The sequence below is a fragment of the Mobula hypostoma genome, chromosome 1 (assembly GCF_963921235.1).
Source record: "Mobula hypostoma chromosome 1, sMobHyp1.1, whole genome shotgun sequence".
NCBI lineage: Eukaryota > Metazoa > Chordata > Chondrichthyes > Myliobatiformes > Myliobatidae > Mobula > Mobula hypostoma.
The window spans coordinates 26,884,558-26,898,897 of NC_086097.1; the positions used below are offsets into that span (position 1 = coordinate 26,884,558).

The 14,340-nt window shown below is 44.0% G+C and overlaps 1 protein-coding gene across 6 annotated transcripts in view; it reads left to right on the top strand.

Annotated features, from left to right (window-relative positions):
* Positions 1-14,340, top strand: part of tdp1 (tyrosyl-DNA phosphodiesterase 1) — a 110,360-nt gene that overhangs the window by 48,281 nt on the left and 47,739 nt on the right. For 5 of the 6 annotated variants that reach the window (XR_010017534.1, XM_063044892.1, XM_063044916.1 and 2 more), the window contains exons 10-13: positions 556-744; positions 3,639-3,687; positions 5,520-5,606; positions 10,292-10,358. Coding sequence is in view for 5 of the 6 variants with exons in the window: in XM_063044892.1 (XP_062900962.1) it covers positions 556-744; positions 3,639-3,687; positions 5,520-5,606; positions 10,292-10,358 (392 nt within the window). In the remaining variant the exon portion in view is untranslated. The remainder of the gene's footprint in view (positions 1-555; positions 745-3,638; positions 3,688-5,519; positions 5,607-10,291; positions 10,359-14,340) is intronic. The other variant, XM_063044922.1, reaches the window with a different exon arrangement.

Below are 14,340 nucleotides of genomic sequence, written 5' to 3' on the forward strand. Positions count from 1 at the left end.
TATTTCATTGTGCTCTTTCAGAGGAGATTTACCAGGATGCTGAGCATGTCTTAATGAGAATAGGTTGAGCAAGCTAAGAATTTCCTCCTTGGAGTGGAGGAGGATGAGAGGGGACTTAGTAAAGATGTACAAGATGATAAGAGGCATAGATGGAGTGGACAGCCTGAGGCATTTTCCCGAGGCAGAAGAGGCTAACATGTGGTAGCATGCTTTTAAGGTGTGATAGGGGTGAGGATGTTAGAGGTAAGTTCATTACACAGAGAGTTGTGGGTGTGTGGGAACGTATACCGGCGGTGATAGGGGTGAGGATGTTAGAGGTAAGTTCATTATACGGAGAGTTGTGGGTGTGTGGGAACGTATACCGGCGGTGATAGTAGAGGCAGATACATTAGGGGCATTTAGGAAAATGTTCGATAGGCACATGGATGATAGAAGAATGGAGGGCTCTGTCAAAGGGAAGTGTTAGATTGTTCTTAGAGGAGATTAAAAAGTCAACACGACATCATTGGCCAAAGGGCCCACTCTGAGCTATAATGTTCTCTGTTCTCTCCCTAGGTGCTGAGTGGCTGTGCATCCTCCGTGGCAAGTCGGGAATCGTGGCCTCTGATTGGCCAGTTTTCTAGCATCGGCTCCCTGGGTGGTGATGAAACAAAGTGGCTGTGCTCAGAGTTTAAGGAGAGTCTCGCAACACTAGGCCCAGATCAGAAATTCCTGAGCAGTATGAAGCCATCTCCTCTTCATTTGGTGAATATACTCATCAAATCGCACGTGGATACCTAGAAAGGGTGGGCTGGCTTATGAAGAATGGTTGTATAGGACCAATCTTAGAAGAAAGAGTGGGCACTTGATTGAAATGGGTAAACCGGGTCGTGACAAGGTGGGTGCGTAAAGTACATCCCCTCTTGTTATCACCAACTAACTGGACTCTGAAAAGTCACATTCATTTCCCAATCACATTTTATTTACTTGTGCACAAGGAGAACAGTATGCACCCCCGCCCCCCCACCCCCGTCACCAAATTGTGCTGAAGTTTGAACAGAGAAATGCCATTCTTGTACAGAATTGACTAGCAGTTATGAATAATACCTATTTGGTAAACTGTGTACCGTCAAACTCCTTACTTGTGAGATTCATCGCCATTCGCAATATAGGTCTTAAAAGGCTATACAAACTATGAGCTAACAACTGATGCTACTTTGAAGTCAGTAAAGTAATTCTCCCTTAGGTTGTGTCTGAGGCCGTTGAATTTTTCTGTTATATTCTTATCTTGTCTCAGTAAGACAAGTGGTTCTGGTTCACTGCTGTAAAAAGCTCTGCTCTTCAAAGACCTTTCTTGCTTGGGCTGTCTGCATTCTCTCTGCCCAGACACAATGTTAACCCTTGCCTTGCTGCAGCTTGCACACTCTAGTGGGAGAATCCAGAACTGTGGGTTTGTTTATTGGTTTATTTTTGCCTGAATCAAAGCAGATTCGATAGAAAAGAGAAATACATAAGTGCTTCAAAGGTTTGCAGGGATAATTGTAGATCCATTAACATTGGCGTCCAACTGTGCTACATCGACACGAGTCAATAAATCGGGGCAGTGGGGTTGCAGACATTGGAATTGTCTCTGGCATTCAGTAAGATCATAGCCCACCTGACTGTAACATCAACTCCACATATGTAGCCCTCATAACCTTTCACATACTCCCCACCGCAACCATCAAAGACCACCCCCTCGTCAAGAATCTTATCTACCTCTGCCTTAAAAGTATTCAGATTCTCTGCTTACCCCACCCTTTGAGGAAAAGACTTCTAAAGACTCATAACACTGCAAGTGGAACAAATTCTCCTAATCTCATTGAAATCTAATGAATTTTGAAAGACCCAGACAAAGTGACCATGGAGAGGACCTGTGTAGTCGTGGGGGAGTCTAGGACAAGAGGACACGGCCTCAGAATGGAAGGACATCCACCATTTAGGACAGAAATAAGGAGGAATTTCTTTCGCCAGAGGGTGATGAATCTGTGGGATTCGTTGTCATAGGCACAGTGAAGGCCAAGTCATTGGGTCTGTTTAAAGCTGAAGTTGATTGACTCTTGATAAGTAGGGAGATCAAAGGTTGCCGAGAGAAGACAGCTGAAACCAGCTGGAGGGGAAGGAGGGACAAAGCAAGAAGCTGGGAGATGATAGGTGGAAGAGGTAAAGAGCTGAAGAAGGAGGAATCTGATAGGAGGGGACAGTGAACCTTTGGAGAAAGGGAAGGGAGTGGCACAAGAACAAGGTGATGAGCAGGTGAGGAGAAGAGGTAGGAGGGGAGCCAGAATGGGGACTGGCAAAACAGAGAAGAGGGAGAAGGGAGAAATAACCAGAAATCAATATTAATACAGTTACACGGGGCAGGGAGCAGAGGGGATTCACCAACATGTTGCCCGGCTGGGGAGAGGTCAATAATAAGGGGGAAAGATGCGGCCTGTTCTTGTTTTCCTGGGAGTAGGGCAGCCTGAGGGGAGAACTGACAGCAGTATGCAGAACAACTACCTCCAAACCCTTCTAAAGGGGATGGTAAGAAACTTATCCCCACTGAAAATGTGTCTAACACCAGAGAGAAGAGTTTTACGGAGAGCAAGAAGTTTCGAGGGGTTCAGAGGAAGAATCTTTTCACCTAGCAAACGGCTGCAGTCTGGAACACACTGCCTTTGGAGGTGGTGGAGACAGAGACCCTCACAGCACTAATGAGGTATCTGGATGTGATGTAAGACACTGGAGCAGAATTCGGCCATTCAGCCCATTGAGTCTGCTCCTATTTCTATCTTGGTTGATTTATTATCCCTCTCAACACATTCCCTTGTCGTCTTCCCGTAACCTTTCATGCCCTTCCTTATCAAGAACCTATCGACCTCCGCTTCAGATATACCCAATGATTTGGCCACCACAGCCAACTGTGAAAATGGTTTCCACAGATGTACCACCCTCTGCCTAAAGAAAATCCTCCTCATCTCTGTTCTAAAGGGGTGTCCTTGTACTCTGAAGCTGTTCTCTCTGGTCCTAGTAAATGAAACTTCCTCTCCACGTCCCCTCTATCTAGGCCTTTCAACATTCAACATGTTTAATGATCTCCCCTCCCATTCTTCTAAATCTGAGGTCCACAGACCACTTGGTCTATGGTATCGGTCCATGGCGTATAAAAGGTTAGGCACCCCTATTCTAAACTCTGTAGCAAGTACAAGCCCAGAGCCATCAAATGCTCCTCATATGTTTACCCTTTCATTCCTGGGATTGTAAATGGCACATGGACGAAAGCTGAGTGAGGGGCTACTTGGAGGGAAGGGTTAGATTGATCTTGGAGTAGGTTAAAAGGGCAGCACAACACTATGGGCTGAAGGGCCTGTACTGTTCTGTGTTCTAACTTATATGCCAGGGCACTGTAGGTGATGGAGCAAGAACTGGTAAATAGGGCTGGTAAATGTGGGTACTGTTAGCACAGATTTGGTAGGCTGAAGGGCCTGTTTCTGTACACTAACAATTCAACAGCACTAAGACTTTCATCTCCCTACCATCTCCCAACGGCAAACAAATGATTTGGGAACAGGCTTGTTTAGTCCACAGTTGAAGCACAAATATTTACGTTTTATGTAAATTGGAACTTGTTTGACTAGGTTTACCCAACTGTCGAGAACGTCCGAACAAGTTTGGAAGGATATCCGGGTAAGTATCAACTTCCGCCTGTGTCATCCGCTCTGGGCTGTGTGCGTTGGAGTATGTGCGCGTGCGCTCATATTTAGGTGCATGTGTAATTGTATACATCAGGAATTCCTACATCCAGAGGGAGGCGCGTGTTTGGAATTCTGTACTTGACCAGTGTGTGATGCCTCCGACAATGAGTAACGATTTGCTTTCTCACATGGATCAGTAAATGCATTGAAAATTGACATTTGTGTCAACAGCAAATACAGTCCAAGGGTGTGCTTAGGGCAGCCGCATGTTTCAACATAGAATACCCGCAGCTTACTGACCCATGTGTCTTTGGAATGTGTAAGAAGACCTGAACATCGAAAGGACGCCCCCGCGGTCACAGGGTGACTGTACAAACCCCTTACGGGCAGTGGCAGCAATTTAACCCCAGCCACTGTAGAGTGTTATATTAATCACTACGTTACCGTGCCACCCAGTGCAGAGATCATGGGGTTAGAATCAGGTTTATTATCACCAATGTAGACTCACTGGCTACTTTTTAGGTGCCCCTGAGTGTATAGAAACATAGAAAATAGGTGCAGGAGTAGGCCATTTGGCCCTTCGAGCCTGCTCCGCCATTTATTATGATCATGGCTGATCATCCAACTCAGAACCCTGCACCAGCCTTCCCTCCATACCCCCCGATCCCCGTAACCACAAGGGCCATATCTAACTACCTCTTAAATACAGCCAATGAACTGGCCTCAACTGTTTCCTGTGGCAGAGAATTCCACAGATTCACCACTCTCTGTGTGAAGAAGTTTTTCCTAATCTCAGTCCTAAAAGACTTCCCCTTTATCCTCAAATGTTGGTGTTCTTTCTCTTTATTCATAGCTTGTATAGATATGGGTCCTGCTGGCCAGGCTGCCTTTTGTTATGCATCTCCAGGTGGTCTTGTGTAGTGACAATGCCTTTTGCAGTACTGCATTTTGTCAGGTGGAGAGCCTCCCTTTCTGTTGTTGGGTTAGTATTTAAACTCTAAATCAGGAAGGTATGGCAGTTAACGCATTGGCATGGATTGGAAACTACAGAAACTAGAAAAGAGTTGAAATAAATTGGGTCTTTTGAGGCTGGAGAGATGTACCCAGCACCGTACCATAGGATTCAATTCTTGGCCCTCAATTGTTTAATATCTACATTAATGATTTGGAGGAGGGATTGAAATGTAGTTTTCCAAGTTTGTTGAAGATATGAAAATAGGTGGAAGGGAATGTTGTTAGGAAGACATTATGATTCTACAGGTAGATTGAATGGTTGGGAAAAACCTAGAAAATGGAGGTTAATATAGGAAAGTGTGGTATGAAGAATCAAAAGGTGGATTATTATCCAAATGGAGGGAGATAGCAAACGAGTGAAATTCAAAGGGATTTATTGTTCTAGTGCATGAATTACAAAACAAGCAGGTATATTCAACCGCAGTTAAGAAGACAAACAACTTATTGGCCCTTATTGTTTCATGTTTAGGAATAAGGAAGTTTCGTTACAGTTTTAAAGGATGCTGGTGTGGCCCATATCTGGAATATTGCACATCATTTTGGACCTTTACCTGAAAAAGTATACAGTTGCTTTAGGGACAGTTCAAAGCAGATTAAACAGACTAGCTGCTGGGATGAGAGGAAAGTCCTATTAAAAGAGGCTAGGCAGATTGGATCTCTGTTCCTTGAAATTTGGAAGAATGAAGGGTTTTCTTATTCAAACATACAAGCTCCTAAAGGAGCTTGACATGGTAGATGTTGGGCAACATACACAAAGTGTTGGATGAAGGGTCACAGCCCAAAACATTGACTGTTTACTCTTTTCCATAGATGCTGCCTGGCCTGCTGAGTTCCTCCAGCCTCCTGTGTGTGTTGCTTGGATTTCCAGCATCTGCAGATTTTCTTGTGTTTATGAGGGTAGATGTTGAGATGTTTTCACTATTGGGACAATCACAAACTAGTAGACATGGACCACAACTGGGAGGCTTGTCATTCAAAATGCAGGCATTGAAATTGCTTCTCTTGGAAGGGATTGAGTTTCTGCCCTTGAGAATGGGGGAAGATAGATCATTTTAATGCAATTGGTTCAATGATAATGTTACAATAGTACAATAGTGTACATATTTTTAAGATCATTCATGTCCTGCATTACTGCCCAGCAGATTCTCTAATACAGTGTTAAGAAGCCTCACATTTGATTGGTTATTTATCCTGCGATCTGAATTCTTTCATACTTTACGCCATGTCTCCTATATTTCATTTCTTCCAGATTAAATCTGTAGAACCTTTCTTAATCTCTATGGAGAGAGAAACAAGATTAACATTTCAGGCCAATGACATGTCTTGAAAGTCAGTTAACTCTGCTTCACCTCCACAGGTGCTGCTTGACCTGTTGATCATTTTTATTTCGGATTTCCAGCATTTGTTTTTGTGCCCATGGCATTTCTCTGTGTAATAATTCAGGCCATTCAAACATCAAAGGAGGTTTACTAACTAAAAACGACAAAATATATTCCCAGCAGGTAGATAATGCCTGATGCAACTTAAACCAAGGTATTGAGAGCTGCTCCTGACAGTTTTACGTACTGTACAGAATAGATTTGTATTTAATTTATTTCACAATATGTCACTCCTTTCTCCATGACTCAGTATGACCACCACTTTCTCATTTTGAATACCATCTTCAGAGTAATTTGTTTAGGCCACAAAATATGGCTCAAGAAAACAGGCCTTTTTTGCATATTCTCTGTGCTCCCTGGCACCGTAATTCACTATCGCACTTTGACCTATGTGGCTGTAGCTCCTACACTATTCCAGGCAAGCCTAACACAGACATGAGGAACTGTGCTCCATCTTCCCTGAGGGCACAATGTTGCCTAAGGGACAATTACAATCATCAACAATTGCAGGCATCTTGCTTTTCCTGTTTGTATCACCATTGGCTGGTTCTGCTGTATGGTTATCCCTCCATAACAGTAACAAACTTCTCACTCTCCATAACCACTGCCTGATCTGTTGAGTATTTTCTATATTTAGAGATACAGTACAGAAACAAGCTGTTCCAGCCCAACAAGCCCATTCTGCCCATTTACACTCGTCTGACCAATCATCCCATACGACTTTGGAATGTGGGAGGAAACCTAGGTGGTCATGGGCAGAATATGCAAACTCCTTATAGACAGTGGCAGAATTGAACCCAGGCCGCTGCTGTTATAATTGAGTTCCGCTAACCACTAAGCTGTCGTTCCAGCCAAACTCTTTCGGTTTTGTCTATCTCAATGTCTCTAGATGGCACAGAAACACATTACTAAAGCAACCATTACCATCTTAGCTTTCTTAACTACCCAAAGATTATGATTAGAAAGCATTCGTTCTTGGTCATGTTTAACTCAGATGCTTTTGATGTTGTGATAGTTTATGTGGAGGAGTACCCTTCAATAGCTAGCAAGGACAAGTGGTTAACAATGGTATTGCAACACTAAGGGTAAAGTCGCTACCCTTTACTAGATTACTGATTTAATGACACTCAGGAAGTCACTGTCTCTTTTACCTGGTGAGTGATGAACATAAGAAAAAGCTGATCAGTTATAGGTCAGTTACACAGAATGGACAGCAATGCAAACCAGATTGTCAGCCCAAGTGATTCACGCTAGTCTCAACATAAATCTCCTTCTCCCATTCTTCATTTAACTTCTCTGATTTCACATTTGTTTAGTTGTCACACATACATTGAAACATCCAGGGTAACGCGTCACTTGTGTTGACAACCCATACGACGTAAAGATGTGCTGGGAGCGTCCGTATCTTCATGGTCTGCTGCTGCCGTACCCAGCCACTTCAATGTTGTGCATTCAGAGATGCTCTTCTGCACACCACTGTTGCAATGTGTGGTTATTTGAGTTGCTGTCACTTTCCTGTCAGCTTGAAGCGGTCTGGTTATTCTCCTCTGACCTCTCTCAGTAATAAGGCGTTTTGGATGTTTTATGGTTTTACACCATTCTCTGTAAATCCTAGAGATTGTTGTGCCTGAAAATCCCAGGAGATCACAGTTTCTGAGATACTCAAACCACCCATCTGGCACCAACAATCACTCCACAGTCAAACACACTTGAATCACATTTCTTCCCCATTCTGATGTTTGCACTGATCAACAACTGAAAGTCTGGACCATGTCTGCATGCTTTAATGCACTGAGTTGCTGCCATGCGACGGGCTGATTAGATATTTGCATTAACCAGCAGGTGTACCTAATAAAGTGGCCACTTGGTGTATGTCATGAAATTTGTTGTCTTATGTCAGCAGTACAGTGCAGACATTAAAATTACTGTTACAATAAATAAATTGAACACAGAGGATAGACTAGTACAGACCTCTCGATCCACAATGTTGCAGTGACCTTTCAAGATCAATATAACCCTCCTCCCACATAACTCTCCATTTTCCTTGCATCTATGTGAATGAAATGGGGTGGTATGGTAGTATGGAGGGAAGTGCAGCGCTGGTACAGCCACCAGTGACCCGGGTTCATTCCACCGCTGTCCCCATTGCCATGAGTTCCTCTGGGTACTCTGGTCCCCTCCCACAGTCCAAAGGCCTACGGGTTAGTACGTTAATTGGGCACACGGGTGTAATGGGGTGTTGCAGGTTTGTTGAGCTTGCTGCTGTGCTGTGTCTCTAAATGTGCCTATCTAAGAGACCCTTAAATCTCCCTAATCTATTTGCCTCATCTAAATAAATAAGTAGTGCAAAGGAGGAATAGTGTCCAAGGATCATTCAGAAATCTGATGGCGGAGGGAAAGAAGCTGTTCCTAAAATGTTGAGTGTGAGTCTTCAGACTCCTGTACCTCCTCCCTGATACTAATAATAAAAAGAGGGCACTTTACGGGTGATGAGGGTCCCTAGTGATGGGAGGCATGGCTTTTTGAAGATGTCCTCGATAGTTGGGAAGGTTTTGCCCGTGATGGAACTGGGTGAGTGGAAAACCATCTGCACCCTCTTTCAACCTGCACGTTGGCCCTTCCATGCCAGGCTGTGATGCAGCAAGTCTGGATGCTGTCCCCCGTACATGTGTAGAAATTTGCTGGAGTCTTTGGTGACGTGTCAGATTTTGTCAGACTTGTAATGACACACCTTCTTCACAATTGCATCGAAGTGTTGGGCCCAGGATAGATCCTCTAAGCTGTTAACTTGAATCTGCTGACCGTTTCCACATAGATTCAGTCTTTAGATATTGCGCTGTATGGACACGAAAGAGCTGTCATTGACTACAGGAAGCACGGTGAGCAACACGCTCTTGTCTGTATCACTGGTGCTGAGGTAGAGATGGTTGAGAGCTTCAAGTTCACTGGTGTAGGTGCCACCTAGAACTTGTCCTGGTCCAACCACAGTTGAGAAAACTCACCAGCTCCTCTACTTCCTCAAAGGGGTGAGGATATTCCTGATGATCCTCACCAATATACCACCTCACCTGATGGGAGAGGGGACCAGAGAGAATCTCCAAGGTGGGTAGGGTCTTTGATTATGCCGGCTACTTTGCTGAAGTATGTGAGAGAGCAGAAGAGTAATTGATAAATTCACTCTTGAGAGACGCTGTTGATGCCATGGGTTTAAATGGACGAGTGAGATAGAAATATATGAAAACAAATTGCTGCCAATATGGTAAAGTATCCCAAAGGACAGTTGATTGAAAGTCTGGACAAAAAGGGATTTTTTTGTCAAATGAATTTAGGAGGATTTGGGATTGAATTTTAAATTCATTCTTATTCATGCTGGTGAGCATTTTGAAAACTCCTAAAAGAAAAAAAAACTTTTAAAATAAAAAAAACTGAACATTTGGAAAGATTTGAATGTCCATTTTTCCCGTGTAAACTAGGAGTTATTGCAGTTTAAGAATTAATTTGTGTTAGAGGTTTCAGTGAAACTTAATTAGGCATTCTATCACTGTAAATGTACTTTCTTTCAGATACTGTATATCGAGTGTCAGAACAGAGGGACATCTCTTTAGAATGGAGATGAGGTGGAATTTCTTTAGCCAGAGGGTGGTGAATCTGCAGAATTCATTGCCACAGTTAGCTGTGGAGGCCAAGTCATTGGGTATATTTAAAGTGGAGGAGATAGGTTCCTGAATAGCAAGGGTATCAAAGGCTACGGGGAGAAGGCAGGAGAATGGGGTTGAAAGGGATAATAAATCGGCCAAGATGGAATGGTGGGGCAGACTCAATGGGCCAAATAGCTTAATTCTGCTCCTTTGTCTTACAGCCTTATGTAGCACTCAGACAGCTGGTCATTTAATACTTCAGAGCTAATAGTATCAAATGCCTGGGAATAAATCAGGTTCCTTCAAAAATCGTAGGCACAGTTTTAATTTATATAGAAATACAGGCCCTTCTGGCCCAACAAGCCCAGGCCGCCCAGTTACACCATGTGACCAATTAACCTACTAACCTGTCTGTCTTTGGAATGTGGAGGGAAGCTGGGATGCCGGAAGGTTTCTTGCACAAAACCTTGTATACCGTACATTGTTTATGCTTTATTTCCTGTTCCTCTATCGTTAAGACCTGTGGAAGGGTGCCACTGCTAACAGATCCTGTTTCCTTCAACAGGTGGGGGTTCTCTGCCATATGCCATCGACACCGCTCAGAAGCAACCCTGGCTGACCTCATTCCTTTGGTAGGTGACCTCCGACCTTCGCTACCATTTCACCCTTTGTTAGTGAGTAAATAGATTTCACACAAGTGGTGTCGGGACCTGTAGCTCGTTTGATTTTTTTACCACAAGTTTTCAGCCTTTTTATGTATGCATGAGTTAAGGCATAGAGGAACTGAAAAAACAGCAAAATATTCAACCTGCGGAGTGGATAGAAACATCCATAATTGTCGTGTTTTAGATTATATGAAATGTCTTAATGTGGAAGACAAAATTGATGCATGATACATGAAAAGAGCTTTGTAGAGTCACAGTCATAAAGCAATACAATCCTATAAAGTGTTATAGTGTATATATATATATATATAGTGTATAGTGTATATACTATAAAGTATTAAAGTGTTGAGGAGGTTGCCAGGAAAGTGGATGAAGGACAGGCAATGGATGTGTTCTTCATGGACTTTAGCAAAGCCTTTGACAAAATCCCACATGGGATGTTGGTCCAGAAGATTTAATCACTTGACATTCAGGATGAGGTAGTAAATTGAATTCAACATTGGCTTTTCAAGAGAAGCCAGAGAGTAGCAGTAGATGGTTGTCTCTGGAGGCTTGCGACTAGTGGAGTGCTGCAGGGATCGGTGCTGGGCCTGTTGTTGTTTGTCATTTATCAACGATCTGGATGATGACATGGTTAACTGGATCAGCAAATTTGCGGATGACACCAAGGTTGGGGGGTGCATTGGACAGCAAGGAAGACAATCAAAGCTTGCAGTGGGATCAGGACCATCTGGGAAAATGGGTTGAAAAATACCAGATGGAATTTATTGTAGACAAGTGTGAGGTGTTGCACTTTGTGAGGGGAAAATCAGTGTAGGACTTGCACATTGAACAGTAGGGCACTGAGGAGTGTGGTAGAACAGAAGAATCCTGGAATACAGATCGAGATGGATAGGGTCGTAAAGAGAGCTTTTGGCACATTGGCTTTCATAAATCAAATTATTGAGCTCAAGAGTTGGATGTTATGTTGATGTTTGTTTGTAAGGCCTAATTTGGAGTATTTTCTGCAGTTCTGGTCACCTACCTACAGGAAAGGTATCAACAAGATTGAAAGAGTACAGAGGAAGTTTACAAAGATGTTGCTGGGTCTTGAGGACCTGAGTTATAGCAATAGGTTGAATAGGTTAGGACTTTATTCTCAAGAGCGTAGAAGATTGAGGGGAGGGTTGATAGAGGTACACAGAATTGAGGGATACAGATAGAGTAAATGCAAGCAAGCTTTTTCACTGAAGTTGCGTGAGACTAGAATTGGAGGTTATAGGTTAATGGTGAAAGGTGAAATATCTTAAGGGGAACATTTTGACTCAGGGTGGTGCAGGTGTGGAACGAGCTGCCAGCAGAAGTGACGGATGTGGGTTCAATTTCAACACGCAAGAGAAATTTGGACAAGTACGTGATTTGGAGAGTACAGGCAGATGGGACTAGGGAGAAGACAAAACTAGCATGGACTAGCCGAGCACCTGCACTCTGTCCACCAGAAAAAGTGGGATCTCCCAGTGGCCACCTATTTTAATTCCACTTCCCATTCCCATTCCGATATGTCTATCCTCCATTGTTGTGATGAGTCCACACTTAGGTTGGAGGAGCAACACCTTGTATTCTGCTTGAGTAGCCTCCAACCTGATGGCATGAACATCGATTTCTCAAACTTCCAGTAATGCTTCCCCCTCCTTCACCATTTTCCATCCCCTTTTCCCTCTCTGATGTTGTCTCCTTCCCCACCCATCGCCTTCCTGTGGTACTCCCCCTCCTTCCGTGGCTTTCTGTCCTCTTCAATCAAATTCCTCCTTCTCCAGCCCTATATCTCTCTCACCAATCAACTTCCCAGCCCTTTACTTCACCCCTTCCCCTCCCAGTTTCACCAATCACCTTGTGTTTCCCCCTCCCCTTGCCCCACCTTTAACTCAACTCCTCATCTTCTTTTCTCCAGTCCTGCTGAAGAGTCTCAGCCCGAAACGTCGACTCTTCTCTTTTCCATAGATGCTGCCTGGCCTGCTGAGTTCCTCCAGCATTTTGTGTGTGTGGCTTGGACTAGATGGGCTGAAGGACTTGTTTCTGTGCAGTAGTGCTCTGAGTCTAAGAAAAGGATATTAAGAGAAATGATGGACCTGAGGTTAGTGTAGGGAAATGGAGCTGAGCTGAGGTGCAAGAACAGCTATGATCCCATTGAATGGCGGACCTGGTACAATGGATCAAGTACTGACTCCTGGGTCTAGTTGCTGCATGGCCGCAGTCTTGTTGCTCGTTTTCCACAAGCTCAAGTCGAGCTTACTGCCATGTGCATTGTATGGTGAGGTGTAGTAGAATGGAAAACCTGCAGTAGTCTCGCAGGCCTGTAGGTACAGAATATAAATTGTGAAAGACACCATAAAGAGCGAGAGCAAGCGAGCAAGAGAAAGGTAAATGAGAGCAAATTAAAAGAGAGAGACAGGCACAGACACAGAATGCAAATGCCAAGGATGAACCTGGAGAATTTGACATCATCATCATCTCTCTACAAACCAAGCATTTGGCCGTTTTCTTCATAATTGCAGGAGACTTCAATCACATGAACCTGCAGGACATTTCACCCAAATTCCACCAAGACGTCACCATGGCCACCAGAGAAACAAACAGACTGGACCATGTTTATATAAACTGATGTGATACTTACAAAGCCATCCCACGCCCTCATCTTGGCCTCTCTGACCACATCTACATCGTGTTAATCCCAGCCTACTGACCGCTGCTGAAAATGGAGAAACCAGTCCAGAGGACCATCACTGTGTGGCCTAATGAGGCAATCTTTATGGTCCAGGATTGTTTTGAATGGACTAAATGGCAGATGTTCAAGGAGGCCCCCACAAGTAGAGAGCACACAGACCTTGAGGAATGTGCCTCATCTGTCACCGGCTACATCAGTAGGTGTGTAGATGACACTGGTACCTCAAGAACAGTCATCTTGTGACTCAACCAGAAGCTCTGGCTGAACACTGGAGTGTGCACTCCCTACTGAAAGCCCAGATGCTGCCTTTAAATCTGATGGCAGAAAAGTTCTCAGAGCCAGCCAAGGGAAACTTCATCTTGTGTATCAAGAGGGCAAAGGCTGCCTACACACAAAAAAAAATTCAGGGGCACCTGTCCAATAATGATCCCTGGTGTATGTGGCTGGACTTCACGAGGATTACTGACTATGCAAGGAAAAACAGCATCATGATGCCCCCTGACGTTCTAAACAACTTCTCTGTATGTTTTGAGGCATGCAATACAATGTTATTCCTGCCACACTGGACACTCACTAATATACTTACAGACAGAACCACTCTACAATAGATGCCATAGCCTCTGTCATGCACCTGGCACTGACACCTAGAAAACAAGGACAATTATGTCAGAATGCTTGTTTCCAGATTTCAGCTCAGCATTCAACACTATTGTTCCACAGACCTTGGTGAACGACTCCTCGGTCTAAGTACACCACTGTGCAACTGCATATTTGACTTTCTAATGAGCAGAACTCATGGTCAGGATCAAACTGCTCCTCCATCCTCATCCTCCTCACAGGTGCCCCCCAGGGCTGTGTGTTGAGCCCAATGGTGATACACTCTGCTCACACGTGACTGCACGGCCGAACACCCGAGTAATCACATTGTCAAGTTTGCTGTTGACACAACAGAGGTGGGGCTCATCACCACAGGCCTATAGAGAGGAGGCGGAAGAGCTCAAGGCCTGGTGCCAGGAAAAAACCTCTTTCTCAATGTCAGCAAGACAAAGGAGATGGTACAGGTTTCCCCTGAGGGTAGAGCGTTCCTATGAAACGGTTCGTAAGCCCGTATGTCGTAAAGTGAAGAAGCAATTACCATTTATTTATATGGGAAAATTTTGTGAGCATTCGCAAACCCAAAAATAACCTACCAAATCATGCCAAATAACACATAAAACCTAAAATAACAGTAACATATAGTAAAAG